General features: G+C 41.7%; 1 protein-coding gene across 1 annotated transcript; it reads right to left on the bottom strand.

Annotated features, from left to right (window-relative positions):
• Positions 1-230: 230 nt before the first annotated feature.
• On the bottom strand, positions 231-14,793 carry LOC141921793 (p53 apoptosis effector related to PMP-22-like). Its single transcript, XM_074820712.1, has 3 exons — positions 14,583-14,793; positions 695-838; positions 231-445 (listed from the first exon to the last, which is right to left on the bottom strand). The coding sequence occupies exons 1-3, from the start codon at positions 14,791-14,793 to the stop codon at positions 231-233; spliced, it is 570 nt and encodes a 189-aa protein (XP_074676813.1).
• Between the last annotated feature and the right edge of the window lie 1,141 nt (positions 14,794-15,934).

Below are 15,934 nucleotides of genomic sequence, written 5' to 3'. Positions count from 1 at the left end.
GAATGAGGAAATACAAGGTTTTTTAATGTTTAGACTTTATCTAACCAAACCACATTAGATATGAAGGTCCAAAATAGAGTAGATAACTTTATTGCAGAATGCCAGTACTGTTTTTCTACACACATTTGAAAAGTTTCCAGCCTTTTCTACTAACATCCAATGACAATATTATGGAAAATGTACCTGGTCTGTCAGATATCTCTGGAATACAAATGCATTTTTCCTGGTGCTTATGGGGAAGAGTAAAAATATGTGGGCTTCACATTACCCAAGATCTGATCTTCATAGTTAGGAAGGCAGCAGAAGAAGAATCCCAAGCATATTTCCATAATGGCGGTGGTCCAGCCAAAGCCGTAGGCCCAGCTGAACATATTGATTCCCGTCATTTCAATTTCAGTTGAGAACTTTACTGGATAAATGACCAGGCCCATGATGGAGAACACAGCTGAAGAAACAAACAAAAAAAAAAAGTTTAAACTAACACCCATCACATTGTTTGCCTTGATAATACCTGTAGCTAAACCCACCCACGTTTTGGAGGATTTGAAAATCGACCCACTAACTTTATATATTTTTCACAGAGAGTTCAAGTGCACACAGGCAAAGATCTGGGTGTAAAATCAGCTGAGGGAAATACCAGTTCTAGTATTGATACACCTGCACAAGCTAAACTTGACTTTATCTACTACCTTACCAGCGACAAAAAGCAAGCCTCCAATCCCACGTATGAAGTTGAACCGAAGTGTGTCAATGGCAAATGCTATGATGGCCAGAGCAAAACAGATGACTAGAAGTATAAAGCCGACCAGGTATGTAGCAGCAGCAGCTCTTCCCCAGGCTGAAATCAGAAGGAAGATATATTAGAAAGGAATAAAAAAATCCCTTGTAGTGTTTTTCTCTGGTTTATAATGAAAGGGTAATTTTAAACAAATGTGAAAAGAAGGTCAGCTCCCAAAAAGGAAAGCACAGGAGCTTTTTCTCCTCTCACAGATGAACATTTTAGTTCCACAAGAAATCATTCACTAAGTGCAGAATGCATAAAAATGCCAGTCTTGACCTCTTGTACAGAATGCAATGGGGCTTGCATGCAAGCTTCTTCTTTAGATTTAACAATTGAGATAAAAATGAATGTAAAGATGTAAGAATGGACACTCTCCTTCAATAACAAATGTCACTGCCTCAGTAGATGCCATAAAACCAGCAGCATTTTGCATGGGCAAGGAGAATTAGGCTGTCCCTGAAACTAATTAAATTATTCCTTTAAAAAATGTGTTTATAAAAGCACTACCATTCTCTCATGCAAATTTAAAGACATGGCAATAGTCCATAAATGTCAAAATCCAGGGGTTTCTGCTTTTTCAGCCTTTGTTTAGCTCTGTGTCCTAAATGGTACTAAAGATTTAAAATCTGTTTTGTAGGGAAATTTGACTTCTGCTTTTGATCCAAGGTCAGAACTATTTCATTTTGAAAAGCTTGTTCAGGATATTAAGAGTTTCATTTTCAAATTACATAACTTTAGGTTATAACATGCCAGAGTAAAGCATATTGTGTTGGCATAACAACTGGGAAAAAAACATCATTTATTCAGTATTTTAAGTCTTGAGGGGCAACTACTGCTCAAAGAGATCAAAATGTCTCCTCTTCTGAATGTAAAAAGCCCACTTTGACACTTTTAGAATTGTGTATGTAGACGGAATAGGCAGTAAAAGTCTGCTGGGCATCTACAGACTTCACCCCCTCACCTACACAATGCGTTTGTAAGGTGTCAGCTTCTAACCAAATATATACAGCAGCAGTGCTGAAAAACTATCGCAGCCCAAACAACCCTGATGATAATTACAACTCAACTGAAGTGCAGTGCACGTTGTTCAGTAAAAGTTCCCACCAGAACCGAGTTAAGTTAAGATTTTTCGAGGTAACCTGCCAATTTGTTTGCTTCAAGCATGCAAATAATAAAGTGCAAAGTGTCCTACGTACCCCCTGGCCACTGTCAGGTAGGCATGAAAGCCACCATCCTGCCTCTGGTAAGTGACACCTTGGTGCTCAACCTCTCTGTCCCCAGGCCCCACGCCACCTCTTCTATTAGACTAGGAAAATGGGTCAGGATTCTCCAGCTCTACTTTTCTTCCCATCAGCCCATCAAAAACAATTTCCCTTTATTGTTTGCTTTACACCACCCCCCCCACCCCCCCCGCTTTATGATCTCTGCTCCATTCTAGCTATTGCACTGTATTTTGAGTTTTATGTCATGTCCTTTTTCTTCCTTATGCCAAAAAGTCTCTGTCTGCTTATAGGGCTTTTCAACTGTATTATTCTTCCTGTAAACAGACAGCTGCCTGAGAAGACTGAAAGGGATAGAAAAGATGTGCCTACATCTTATATTCTAGCCCAGTACTTTAGCCCAAACTCTCCTCTGGGCAAGTTTACAGGAGGCTTGGAAGCACAGTGTGCAATGTGGAGGTGCAGGCAGGAGGGCAGAACCTCAAGCAGAGTATTAAAGGAAACAGCCAGAAAGAGGAATTTCTCGTACTGCCACAGCCCAGTTTACCCTGTTGAGGATGCTCCTGCTCCCAGCCTCTCTGCCATCCCTCTAAAAAAAAGATGCTCCTGGCCATGAGAGAAGTTGCTCAGCAGTGGTGACCTCATTGCTCTTGGATACAAGAGTTATAACTTCTGACAGAAGGGTGAAATGACAAGGACATCTAGAGGTGATGTTTTTTGTTAGGTGCACAGCTGGTTGTGGTTGGGTGCAAAACTCCTGGGCAAAGGGGTGTCCTTTCCCAGAGCAGACTCAGAGCGCAGCTGCCCAGCTGGGAAGTGCTGAGGCACCATGACACCAGGGGTGTCATCTGACCTGCTGCCACCCCCACTGCTGTGGGCAGCAGACAGTCTGCTAAAGCTCAGCCTTGCTTCCCAACTGCTGCTGATGGCAGAGCACCACCCCCCGGCATGGGAGCATCACCTGGGCTGGGGGCTCAGGGAGAGGTGCCTGGTGGCCGCAGCCGTGTGCGGTGGCACCTTGCCCATGCCACTGTCTCCCTCCTCCACTGGGCTCACCCAGGTGTTTTTCCTGAAGTAGTATTACAAATGCTGTGACTGTATGAAAGCAGATTGGGTGCACGCCCAACCCGACGGGCATTGGCTGTATGGCAAGAAGAGACACGCTTGTTGCAGAGTGCTTACATCTTTAGGAGGCATTTCTTAATCACCTAACAGCCAATTTTGTGACTCTTACTTCTACAAAAGAGAAAAAAAATGAACTCAACGTTGAAAGAAAACCAAAACACAGCTCCAAGTAAGGCAATAGGATTGCGTGGAAGAGTCACTACAGGGTTTTTTTGAGGAACGGTACCCTGACTTCATCTGTCCTTTACAAAAAGCAGCAAATTTCAGTAGTCTAAGACAACAGTGTGCAAACACCTTACCTTTCTAGGGTAAAAGGTAGCAAAAGCTTTGTGTAGGAATAATTGCAACTATTTCTATATCTGAGAAGTTTATTTTTCCTTGTGAAAGCCAGCAGCACTAGAGTAGCTTAGTGCCTTTATCACTAGAACTAAGACTTACAATTCCTTAAAAATGTCAGAATTAGAGGAATTAAACTGGTCAGAAAACACTGACAAGCGAATGGCTAATCTGGTCCAAATATTTTCTTATCTTCCAATGTTGCGGGTGTTTTTTTTTTTTTGCTTTAACATAAAGCAAAAGCATAAATAAATTGTTCCAACTGCAAAGCTTTTTCTTAAAAATGTGAAATCCGGGCTAGAGAATCATCACAGGTACAACACCAACTCAAAGTTCACTTGACTCTAGAGAGAGCGCAGTTAAAAGCTGAAAGGATCTAGTCCACCTGTCATCAAATCAAAAATAGAAACAGGGAGCAGAAGGTTACAGGATATCAAGCGGAGTCTGTGAAAACATTTAGCAATTTGTGAGATCTGTTTTCTCAGCCCCCCAAAATGGCAGTGATGTTTTGGCTGCTTAAGAGTTAAAATGTGCTTATTAGAAAAGAAATGTATGTTTATGCAAGAAAATCCTTGAATACCAGCAGGATCCTGTAACACTTGTGTGCCAGTCCTATTTCTCCCTTTTTCAGCTCCTCTATCAGCTGACACACCACCAATGAACACTACGAAAGGGTTTGTAGGAAGCCACACACCGTCTGCTCTTGAAAACTCCATCTAGCTGGCAATTTTCTGAGCAATTTTGTCTTAAAGTAAGACCTTGGTACCCCAAACAGGCAAAAGGAACCCACATTTTCGCACCCATCTCAAGCAGAGCAAGGACAGTGCTTCTGTTTGCAGTGGTTTGTACACCAATCAGCAATGATTTGAGTGTCTGGACTACTCACAGTTAATGCAGTAATATGTGACTACTGGAAAATGAAAATAAGTGCCTTCCTTCTAAAACTCCCTGCTGTGTGAGAAGACCCCTGAGCTAATTTAGAGACCAGAAAGAGCCCCCCCATGCCAATACAGAGCTCACTGCAGTTTATGAGCTGAGACAGTGTACAATAATAATGTAGCTTTATTACTCTGCTATTAAAGCTAACTCAGTTTAGAGGTAGCATGACTACCTCTTGTATTGCACCATCTAAACACGTTCTGAATATCCTATTGCTGACTGCAGCCATAGGAAAGCTGATGAACTTCATTAGAGATCCAGGACAAAGAATGCCTCCAGTTTCCTGCCTTCCTGATTTTACTCCCTCACGTGTTTTCCAGTTTGCAAAAGTGTAAACACTGTCTGTGCTTCACACATAAGGAAATAAACTTCCTTGCTCAGCAGCCAATTGAGCCAAAATTTTGAACCACCAGATCTAGTCATTCCTTAGCCTGCTGTGTTTTGTGCTCCAAATGGTGCCTTCAGAAAACAGCTGTCATGCCTTGAAAACAGCATGTGAATCTACTTCCCCCATGACAAATACAAATTCTGTGTTTCTGGTGTATGTGGTTCAAAACACGGGAAAACATTCACAATGATGTTCTCACATTTTTCTTGATCACTGAGTCTTTCTCTTTGGGTGACATTTTCTGAAAGCAGCCCCAGAGAGTTCAGAAGTACTTCTTGATCTAATTGATCTAATCAATACTAACATACTTTCTCAAATTTTCCTCCTGGCTTGAAGCTAAATACACAACTAGCACTGGAAAGAAAAACAAATGTTTATTGCCAGCTTGCAGACACCAACAATTATCTACAGGTTCTTGCTGACTGATTGTTTTAACACATCAGACACTGCAGTGAATTGTGGAAAGAATTTCAGGAAGGATAGTTTTAACTCAAAAGAAACAGGGAAGGGGGGAAGCAAATGTAACAGACTAATACTTTGCTCTGTTATTCTTCATACCACCAAGGGAAAGAAACACAAACCCTGCAGTTCTAGCTCCAGCCTTGCAAAGCAATTCTTACAAGAACTAAAATCTGCCGTGGTGGTGATTCATCTCTGTGTTGTAGGCAATGAGAATGTTTCTAGGCTGAGTTTGCAGAGCTCAACCTGTTTTACATCTCTCTGATTAAAGGGAAAGAGCATTATTTTGGAAACAAAGCTGAACTCACTTAGGTTTCTCAACCTGACGTTCTTCATTAAGGTGTGGTGAACTCTGTGGATCACATGCTTCACTTTGAAAAGGAACTGCTTTGGCCAGGTTTTATCCATTTCATTTTGGTTTGTTCTCCTCCAGAAAGTTTCCATGTGAAAGTGAGCATTTCTGCAGCAGAACATGTGTTCTCCTTAGCTTGAATCTTAAGATGACCCATCAAACTCATTAACACACATCTCAATTTATCAGCTGAAGGGTTACAAGCTGTTGGTGTATATGCAAGCCACTGTCATACAGGACTCTGGATTCACCACGTTATCTGTGCAACACTGGACAGTGCAAAATCCTGTCTTCTGGAAATCACGACTCTGTGTCATGCCAACTATGGGAAATTTCTGTGCTCTTTTTGGAAACAAGTGAACATTGAAATCTCTGCGAGTGTTTGCTGATGACATGAGCTGGCATTGAAATACCAGTGTGCATGTAGTTGTATACAGACAAGATAAATCAGAAACTACTAAAAGCAGCTTCTTATGAATAAACTGTATGTGCAGAGTGAAAGCTATTGACTGAAAATCATTTCAAAGAAAGGCTATACTAATGAAGAAAATCACATGTTAGTCACGGATAATTTATGAACAGAATAAAATGAGGAAAAAAATATCAGAGACATGATTGGATGTGTATTATTCTCCGAGTTTCTATCTTTATTGCACCTGGATCATTCTTAAAACAACTGCATTCTCTGAATATCTTTGCTGTGGGGAGTCAATACTGGATGTTTTTATTTGGATTTTTTTTGTGAGTTTATATCATTTGGAGTGGAATACAAAATTTTTGGTCCTTCTCTTTGGCATCCTTTTTTGGTAACTCTGTTCTTTCTCCCCTAGCATTACTTCTTGAGAATTCATTGGCAGTTAATATGGATTTCTCATTTAATAACAGAGTATTATCTCATAACATGCAAGGCATTTTTACGTGAGCAGGAACCAGTTTTAGCTTGCCATTACTTAAGAGACAACCATGGAAGTAGAGAATGACCTATTTAGGTTCACACTAAGATAATGCCATTGCAGAAGTTTCTCAGTGATTAGTAGCAGGTGCCATAAAAATGAGAAAGTATTAGGAATTTAGGACAATTACCCCATAAAAATGATTTTAAATTACAACAGTAAGGAAAATAACCTTTATGCATAGGCCATCTATCAGTAGAAAGCAATGTCTTGACCATAGCTTAGTGCTAAAGTGATAGCTCAGTTTGGCTTGGTGGACTTTAAATCCTTTAAAGCAAAAACATATAAATTTACCACCACTGACTTCATTCACAAACATATACAGGCAAAGTCAGCATCCAAGGCTTTATGTACTTCTGCAAACCTCACCTCTTCCTGAGGTAAGCAATTCAATTTATAAGTTATTCTGACTTGAATTTGAGGGGAGGAGCAGTTACATCTTGAGGGAGTGGTTCAAATTAATCTCATCATAAGCCCAGGCATGTACAAACTTGATTTAGAAGCTGGCTTCTGCAAATCTGGTATTAATGAGGGCTGCTCCCTGATGCTTACTTAGCACTAGGGAGGCAGAAGTGGCAGAGGGCGTAGAGCCATCATCAAAGGGAGCACCAAGGGAGTAAGTTAGCTATTAAAAATAATGTGCACACAGTGCATCAAAATTAAAGGTCTGCTGATGAGAGAGCCAGGGAGCACCCCCATCTCACATTATCTTCAGAAGCAGTTTGCATACATTGAGAACATCTCAGGATTAAAGCTCAGTCTTATACATTTTAAAGCTATAACATTTTTTCCTCCTATTTTTTCCTATTTATTTTAAATTAAAGCAGGATTACTTATGCTTGGATGTGTATATGGGGGTTGGGAGGGTCAGGTAAATAAAACAGGTGAGGTATTGATTAATCAGTATATATGCATAACCTTAGTTAATCAGAGTAGTAAGATGTACCTGCTCCCTAACTAACCATGGGTGGGTTAAAATATTTAACGTGAATTAAACAGAATCAATTTCCATGATAACACAGGCTATGAACTAGGACTTTTAATCGAAACAGTAGAGTGGAACCAAAATGCTCTTTTTAAGTTTTATATTCCCAGGGGCATTTGAGGCTGAAGAACACTGAATTTACATATCATTTCCATATGCACCAAGTACTGTTCTCACTCTTGATCGGCAGTTTTCATGCTGTGAGCAAACTTTGTTCTGAAACCTTGCTGAAAGTCATCTTTTGCACTATGGAGTTTTTCTTTGATAGAGAGCAGCTGTGAATCTGGATTTAATTTTCTGTTAGAAGCAAAATTTTACCATTTGCAAAAGAAAAACCCCGACTTATAAGCCGAAATGGGACTTTGTGCTCACAAAATACATCATAAGCTCTATTTACTCTTCTTGTGAATGAAATAGCTTTTACAAAGCATCCTGAAAGTCTTCAGCACTTGCTGCTTATGGCTGATGGGGTTGTTAATGAACTGCACAGAGACTTCCTACATTTGGGGCCTGATTTGGGCACAGTGTACATATTCAACATAATAGGTGACATTAGATGTACTCAATTGCAGATTAGTACTTCAGCAGGACTGTGTGTGATCTGAAGTGTTATTTAGTACCAGTAGAAGGAAGCCAGAAACCCCTGGGACATAGGCTACCATCATTACTCTGCAAAATACCTTGAGTTCCCAGGAATTTTTGACCAATGAGAGGGTTTGTAATGGTACTTGACAAAGAAGAAACATGGCATTAAAATACTCACTGACTCAATGTGTTCAAGGCTGCTCAGAACAATACAAGCTGTCAGTGAGAAGTGATAAGGAAATGTGAAAAAACAGCATTTTGAGAGTCTTGTTTCTTTTCCTGTGAAACTCCTTTCCTGCTTAAGTAACCTGACTGTTTAACTCTATAGTGGAATTCAAAATCCATCTTGCAGCTCTTATCACCGCTGATACTATGGAGAGGTTATTATAGCCCTGCTGTATCAGATTACCTCAATAAGCTAGAGGAAGAGATGAGGTGAAGAGAAATGAGAGTTTAGCCATAAGTTTCCACACATTTTCAGCAGAGATGTCTCCTGCATGTGTGTGAATGAATGGTATCCACTCAAGGATTTAAGGTCCTCATGACGCAAAGTGTTGAGTATCTTCACAAAGTCCTCAATACCAGCAGTTCAGATCTCCTGATGGGGAGATGAGAACCCTCCACATGATTGCTATTTTTCCAACCAATTTAACTGTAATTATTAAAGGAAGGTTGGGTAATAAACAGTGGGATGCCATCTGCAATTGCTATCTGTAGAGTTAATTGCTGAAGAGCATAACTATTATTTAGAAAAGAGTCTGATTAAATGAATCTGCCACTAAACATATAAAAAGACAAACTCTAAAATTACAAGGAAAAGTATGTTAGCAATTGCAGATGAGGAATGAAAATTGACATGGTAATTAAATGCTCTGGACTTGATTCCCTTCTCTTTTACCTCATTAGTAACAAGAGTGTCTCCTACAAGCTGGGGAAAAATCTAATTTGTTCTTTCTTTCTTGCATCAGAGTTCCTTAAATATACTGTTGTGGTGGTGCTTTCATTACTATTTACATTTAATTAAGCCTGTATTTTTGAGCATTCTAAGTTTTGAATACTGATTGAATATTCTACATTATTAAGTAACTAATCTTGTAATCTCATTTCTCACTGATTTGTCCCAGGTAACGTTACACTTTTAGGAGACTGATGACTTAGGAAATTATGTGCTTCTCTATACACTGTCATTAAAACTACCAACAATCACCATATATAAATATAACTGTTTCATGCTGTTTCATAACTGTATTCATGCTATGATGCAGCAGGAACAGAAACAAGCTTTTGTTTTCAGTTCACCCTGTGTCAAAGGAGTCAAGGTTTGCCTTGTAATCCAGGCAATGCACAGAGCATAGAGCTGGGCTCCATCCTGGGCTCTCCCACAGGCTTCCTTGGACTGGTCAGAAACCTTCCCAGCCTTTGTTTCCCAGCTGCAAGGACACTTTTCCAAATCTACTTGAATTTTACCAAATTCTGAAGGCCTTTAGGTACAGAACCTTGACTTCAGGGAAAGTCTGCAATAAAAGGCCCGTGACTTGAGCTGGTCCCTGTTTCAAAAGCACAGGTACTTGTTTGCTTCATTTCTGTTCCTATGTGCAGACACCCTCAGATGCCAAAGAGTCACCAGGACAGCCTGCTTCTCCTCCCAGGCCCAGCTGAGAGGGACTGTCTCCCAGACCATACCGTTGGAAATATCCCCGTGTCACTCTGCTCAGGACACTTGCTTCATCTTGAGGCAAGTGAGGGCTTCCCCATGGCTGTGATTAGGTTGTCAGATGTGATGGGAACTTGGGGGAAGGCAAAACAGTTTTATGTAGGCAGTGTGGCAATGGTGAAACTTGGTGTCTGGTCTGTCCTGTGCCCCGGGTGTGATGAGTCACTGGTCTGCTGGAGAAGTTAGTTTTCCAGAGGGAGAGCTGTGGGGCCAGCAGTGCAAGGCCCGTGGTAGGTGTAGTACCAAGAGAGGTCCTTTGCTGCTTAGAGACTGATCCCAACCACACTGTGTGCCTCATTGTTGTATCATTAGCTGGGGATTTTTAGCAAGTGATTTCCATTTTGTTATTCCTCCAGAATAATAAATGGTGCTTCATCATAGCAAAAGATTCCGCAGACCCAAGTGCCTGATATAGGCAAAACAGGGAAGAAAATCTACTCATCAGTGGGGTTCTTATGAGACTAAAGCAGAATACTTCTTTCCTCAAGATATTACCTTTTGCAGCATTCCCTTCTTTCACTTATCCTGCAGACATACTCGTCTAATGCCATATTTAAAGTAATTTTTGTTCATGATAATCATACTATATTAGCCATCCTATCTTGTAGGATTGCATTAATATTCATGGACCAAAATAAAACTGGAATGAGCTAGAACATAGTTACCCATTATTTTCCTGGAAGACAAGATGCAAGAAGGTGTCCTTTCCAGGTGGCAAAATCATTCGTCCCTCCACTAATCTCCACAGCCACTAAACCCTCCACACATCCTAGGAAAAGGCTGTAATTGAATACTATGATGTGAAAATAACTGACGATCTTGATTCCACTTGTTGTGTGGAAATGCCTTTTCCTGCTTTTTTTCCCCCAAGATCTCTGTATGTGCCTAGCAAATGATCTGACCACTTCAACCTAAATTTAGAGCTTTAAGCTTGCAGTTATTCTGATGGCAGCATCTGCACGAGGAAGAGCTGCAGGGCTGAGTGGAACATAAGATGGGACAAGTGTAGCCATGACTTTTTCATTCTATTGTGCATCACATTGGGACTATTAAAATAAAATCAGTTATTTTCCCCCAACCAAACCCACACACGTTTAAACATCTTCAAAGCCTTCAGTGGAATAAATTACACACTGAAAAATTGTCTCAGGTCTGTGAGACACACCTTGTTCAAGAGAGGTTATATAGCCAAAAATCAAGAAAAACAAAGGAGTACTGTGCCAGCTTCATGAAGGGATTTAACCTCTGCCTTTTCTTTGCAAGCTGAGCCATGTCCCAGACAGATACATTCCATGTTGTGCTCACTATCTATCCAAAAAGTCTTTGTCTCTGTCTTTGTAAAGGTTCAAACATGTTATAAGCTTGACTTATTTGTTCCAAGTGTCAGAACATTGCAGAGCTACAGTTTGCATCTCTCAGCCCCTCATCCTAAACTCCATGCATTTCTAGTAAGTGTCCGAATGCACTAGATTCTTTTTTTCCTAGGAAGTTCTATTTCTTTGAGCTAAATATGCTTGAAAAGCAAAAGACTTCTGATAAAAGTCTAGATGAGTGTCATATGGTTAAAGTAGAAGATCTGAACTCTTGGAGAAGATAACAGAGCATATAAAATCTTCATATTCTCACCTTCCACAGAGTTCATACTTTGCAAAACACCAAGGGCGTGCAGATGCTTTCACAGAAGATAACTGCACCAGTGGGGTTACTCTACTGGCTTTCCAGGTTAAAAAAATTGTACAGGCCTCTTGTCTTCCCTGTGAGGTTTTAATTCTGACAGTTAAAGCAACTATTCAGAGACTCCAAACTCCACTGGTGCAATCAAAGAAACATTCAACCTTCTTCCCTTCCACTCTGACTGACCTCAACAATGTTGGGTCTCTGTCTTCTGTCTGTGTATACACATATGTTAGGACAAGCAGCAGAGATTCAAGGGGATTACAAACATTGCACATGGACAATTTTATTTGAATTTGCAGATTATATTGAACAACTTGCAAGAACGTTACAATTATATCTAATTATGATAAGATGAAGATATCTGTAGTGGATTAAGATAGCTACACTGTCCAAATCATGTTGAGAGTATTTGCTGGCAGCTGCTGGGGTACACGTGCGTATCACGTATGTCAGTGAAATCATCCCTACAGGAAGACTGAATTTCAGAACCTACCCAGCCTGTGGCAGATTAGGAAGGGAAGCTGAGAGTAAAGCCCAGAGGAAAAAAGAAGGGGACTGTGGAACAGAGGAGGGGAAAGAGAGAGTTTTTCTCAGGAAAGGTGTAAAACACTTCTGTCCTTTCAATTTACATCACATCTTTTGTCCCTGTGTTCAGAAAGGCATGTGATTACACTTTGTTTATCCAGCACCATTTAGCTTGGCACAAGACAAAGTTAAACATCCCACAGAACAGGATGCTGAAAGCTTGTTTTTGATGGCATTTCTGGAGCACCATGGATAAATGTAATCTCAGAATTATTAAAACCCTATGTTTCAGCACTAAGGTAGGTAGAATCAGGCTCATAACAAGACCTGGATGCTACAAGTGAGATGCTGTCTCAAGGTCTAGTCTTTTGGGAGCAAGCATCAGCATCAGGCACCTGCAATCTGCATGAGGAAAGGCAGGAGCCCCAGAAGAAAAATCCCAACCCCACACCAACAGGGCGAGGACAGAATGATAGGAAAAATGAAGGACAGGATTGGATCTGAACACATCCCACCTCTGGAGAGAAGGTGTCTTGAAGGAAGGGACTGGAAAGGATCAGGACAGTGACATGAGTTTGCATCCTTAACATCAGGTCTACAGCCCTCTTATGGGTCAAGGGTAACCCACCCCTGCAATGGCCAAGATCTACAGTGTAATGGCATAATCTTGCAGAGGCAGAAGCCTGGAAACATAGTCCACTGACACTTGGCCTATGCACACATTTTTTACATACAGGCTTTACATATTCTCCCATTCACTAAATGACTTCATTGTCCCAGACATATCTTCCTTTTCCACCTGGAAATTTTGTCCAGGAGGATTCTGAGGATTTGCTTAGGTTTTCTGGGTCTTTATTAAGCTTGAAGAGGTCAAATGATAGATGCATGCCCATTGAGAGCATAATGCAGTCATGCAGCACATGAACAGCGTTTCTAATGCTTTCAGAAGCATCAGCTGACTCTCCAATGTACACACTGGAGAATATTCTGCATGTGTGTACTCAGTCAAATATTTCTGTGTTAGCAGTGCTGACTTATCATGGATGTGATTCATGGTAACCCCAGACACTGCAGGATAGTTCACATAGAGGATGACCTCCCTGCTTCGTCAGTAGATGCTGTCCAGTGGGAAACTGCATACAACTGCAGAATTTAAGCATGCAAGAGTGAGGCAGGATAAGGAAGGAAGTGAAATGGCAAGCAACCTGGAAGCAAGGTGAAACTTCTCCTGTGTTATTAAGAGAAGAAAGATGAAACTTCTTAGTATTTTCTCTCCAGTTAAAGCTGGCATTCATGATAGAGATGGGGCCTAACCTGGAGATCAGGAGGAGGGCTCACTTTTCATGGAAACTCAGGACTGAGAAGCCGTTTGCTAAGCATCATGGTCTCTCTCCTGTTCTCCAGTGCTATGTACCAGAGACCGGTTTGCTGGCTTGAGCTATGCCCAGCCACACAGCTGACACAGGAGCTCTGAGAGCAGGGCTGGGTGTGATGCTTAATGGAGCTGGTCATGTCCTGGAGCCCTACACTCACAGAGGCCTGCTACAATTAACTCATTACAGCTGCATTTTGTGCATAAAAGGTACAGTTTGACCGTATATGATAAACTTTCAGGAACAATTCCAAAAAGCTGTAATAAATGATCCCTGAGATGATTGCTTCTGTGTTTTTACAGTCATTTTCAACAAGAGCAGCTGAGATTCTGAGCCTTAGAGAAAACGTTCTTCCCTTTAATTTGAATTAGCATAAATTGTAAAAACACTTGAACTTTCCTCTTGGCTCAGGCTAACAGCCCATCACTCACAATAGCTTTTTTCACACCATGGCCCATAACAGATATATAGAAAAAGAAAGGGAAAAAAAAAAGAAACAGGGCACATATAGAGCAATCTTCTCTTGGCCTATTCTCCCAGACTTAGTGGCTTCCATCTTTTCAAGATGAAGGTTGCACCTGGGTCAAAATGTCTAATAGCATACTTAACCAAAACACAGTACAAACAAGAAATCCTTTCATCTTTTAAAGCTTTCTTTCATAATCACAAGGAGACGCTTTCACACGACCCACCTACCGGAGCAGTCTCAGGGCAGGATTCTGCAGCCTGACACTCCCTGGGAATATCTTCCTACCACCTTACATTTTTACCTCCCCATTTCTTGCTGGCACTCAGGACTGGCTTATCATACTAATGCCAGGCTTACCCACACAACTTGCTGTTTGGACATTTGATCAGCAGTAGCTGTTAAGTTTTGAAAAACAGTGATTAGTGAGATGAGGCTACTAGCTTCTTCTAAGAGAGAAGGAAAACCTTAAATGCTGTAATATTTTCTACACTGGTACATTACCACATGTGGCTTTTTGTACTATGCAAGCCACCATCTAAAGCAACCAGGTTTCTTTCTGCACAGAGGTGAGGGCATTTTCTTCTTGATCCTGCTAGTCAAAAGCTTTGATGTATTTCAGTGACAGTCCCTACTGCCCATAACTTCATATATAAACTTCACTGCTTCAGAGGCTGCTCCCCACCATCCTTGCAGGTGCTTACCGTAACCCATGAGGGACTCGCAGTTCCATTCCCCACCCTGCTCAGGCCTGCTGCAGCTCTCCCATAACGACGCTTGGTGCACGTAGGGCAAGGTCTGCGACTCCAGCCAGCCCCTGCCTGCCAGCGCAATGATACCAAAGATGACGCCTATGCCCAAGAGCAGGGGTAGGATCCATCTGCACCGCGTGTAGTCGAGGCCGTACTTCACCATCTTCTAGGGCAGGGGGAGTCCGGTGGGACAAGGGTGGCCGTCTCTGCCACGCGAAGCAAGGGGTGCTTCTGCAAAGCTCCTGGAAAGCGAGTGCCCGTACCTACAAGCGCATGTGCAGATGTTTGAGAAAAGCTTTTTAATCAGGAGAGACACGGCAGGCAGGGAGGGAGGGAGGGAGAGAAGGAGCTCCACCTAGATTCAGATGAGTAAGAGCTGCCACTGAGCAATAACCAGTTGAGCTGGGGAGAAGCTGGGTTTATCTGTAGGATCCTCTCTGCCCTGCTGACTAGGTAACAAATCGGGCGCTGTTTACCCCCGGCATTTAACGCTTTCCTTCCTGCCACTCCCTACCAGCAGGAGCATCTCACAGCTGTGTTTACAACTTTCTGTCTCCTAAGGGATTTGCATTATGGCAGGTGAAAACACTAGACAAGCCAAGGAACTATACACATTAGAGGGTGGTTACTTCTGAAACTTGCCACCTTGAGGCTGAAAGCTGCCTTTATTGGACTCCATTTAAAAATAAAATGATACCTTATTTTTTACAATTAAAAAAAATTCCCCTAGCTGCTACAAGGCTAAGACAATAAAGAACATGTGACTGCCCTCCCTCCCCCTTTTGGGACATAGCTGCAGGAGAAAAAAACCCAACAAGGTTTATCATTAAAAATATAATATGGTCTTGATATAGCCTTAGTGGGAGAACAAAAACTGAGCTTTCATTTGACTGTGCCTTATGAACACTCCCTGCGCGTGGCTCTGGCTGTACGTGCACTGCCTGGGGCCTGTCAGAGCCTGTCTGCAATGTGCTGTGCAGAGATGAGCCATCACCTCGCCGTGTCCCGGGAGGCCACCCAACCCAGCGTGGGGCAGAGTTTTCTGTCTATCAGCTCAGAAGGGATATAGCCATGTTCATAGCCCTCTTCCTTTGAACTAACACATGCTACAACTGAGTATTTTGGTAGGACCCAGACGCATTTACATCTGGAAGCAGCTGCACCCCTTGCAGATCAAAGCTGTTTTCTGTGAAACATGGTTAAGGACAGAGGATACAAAGTATCCTTTTCTCCCGTGGTGAATTGTGTCAGTCAGGGCTGCATTCAAGGACTGACCTCATTTACTCACAGAGAGTTCCTACCCT

The sequence above is a fragment of the Strix aluco genome, chromosome 3, assembly GCF_031877795.1.
Source record: "Strix aluco isolate bStrAlu1 chromosome 3, bStrAlu1.hap1, whole genome shotgun sequence".
NCBI lineage: Eukaryota > Metazoa > Chordata > Aves > Strigiformes > Strigidae > Strix > Strix aluco.
Note: the sequence above shows the minus strand (reverse complement) of the source record. Positions and strands in the feature narration are given on the sequence as shown.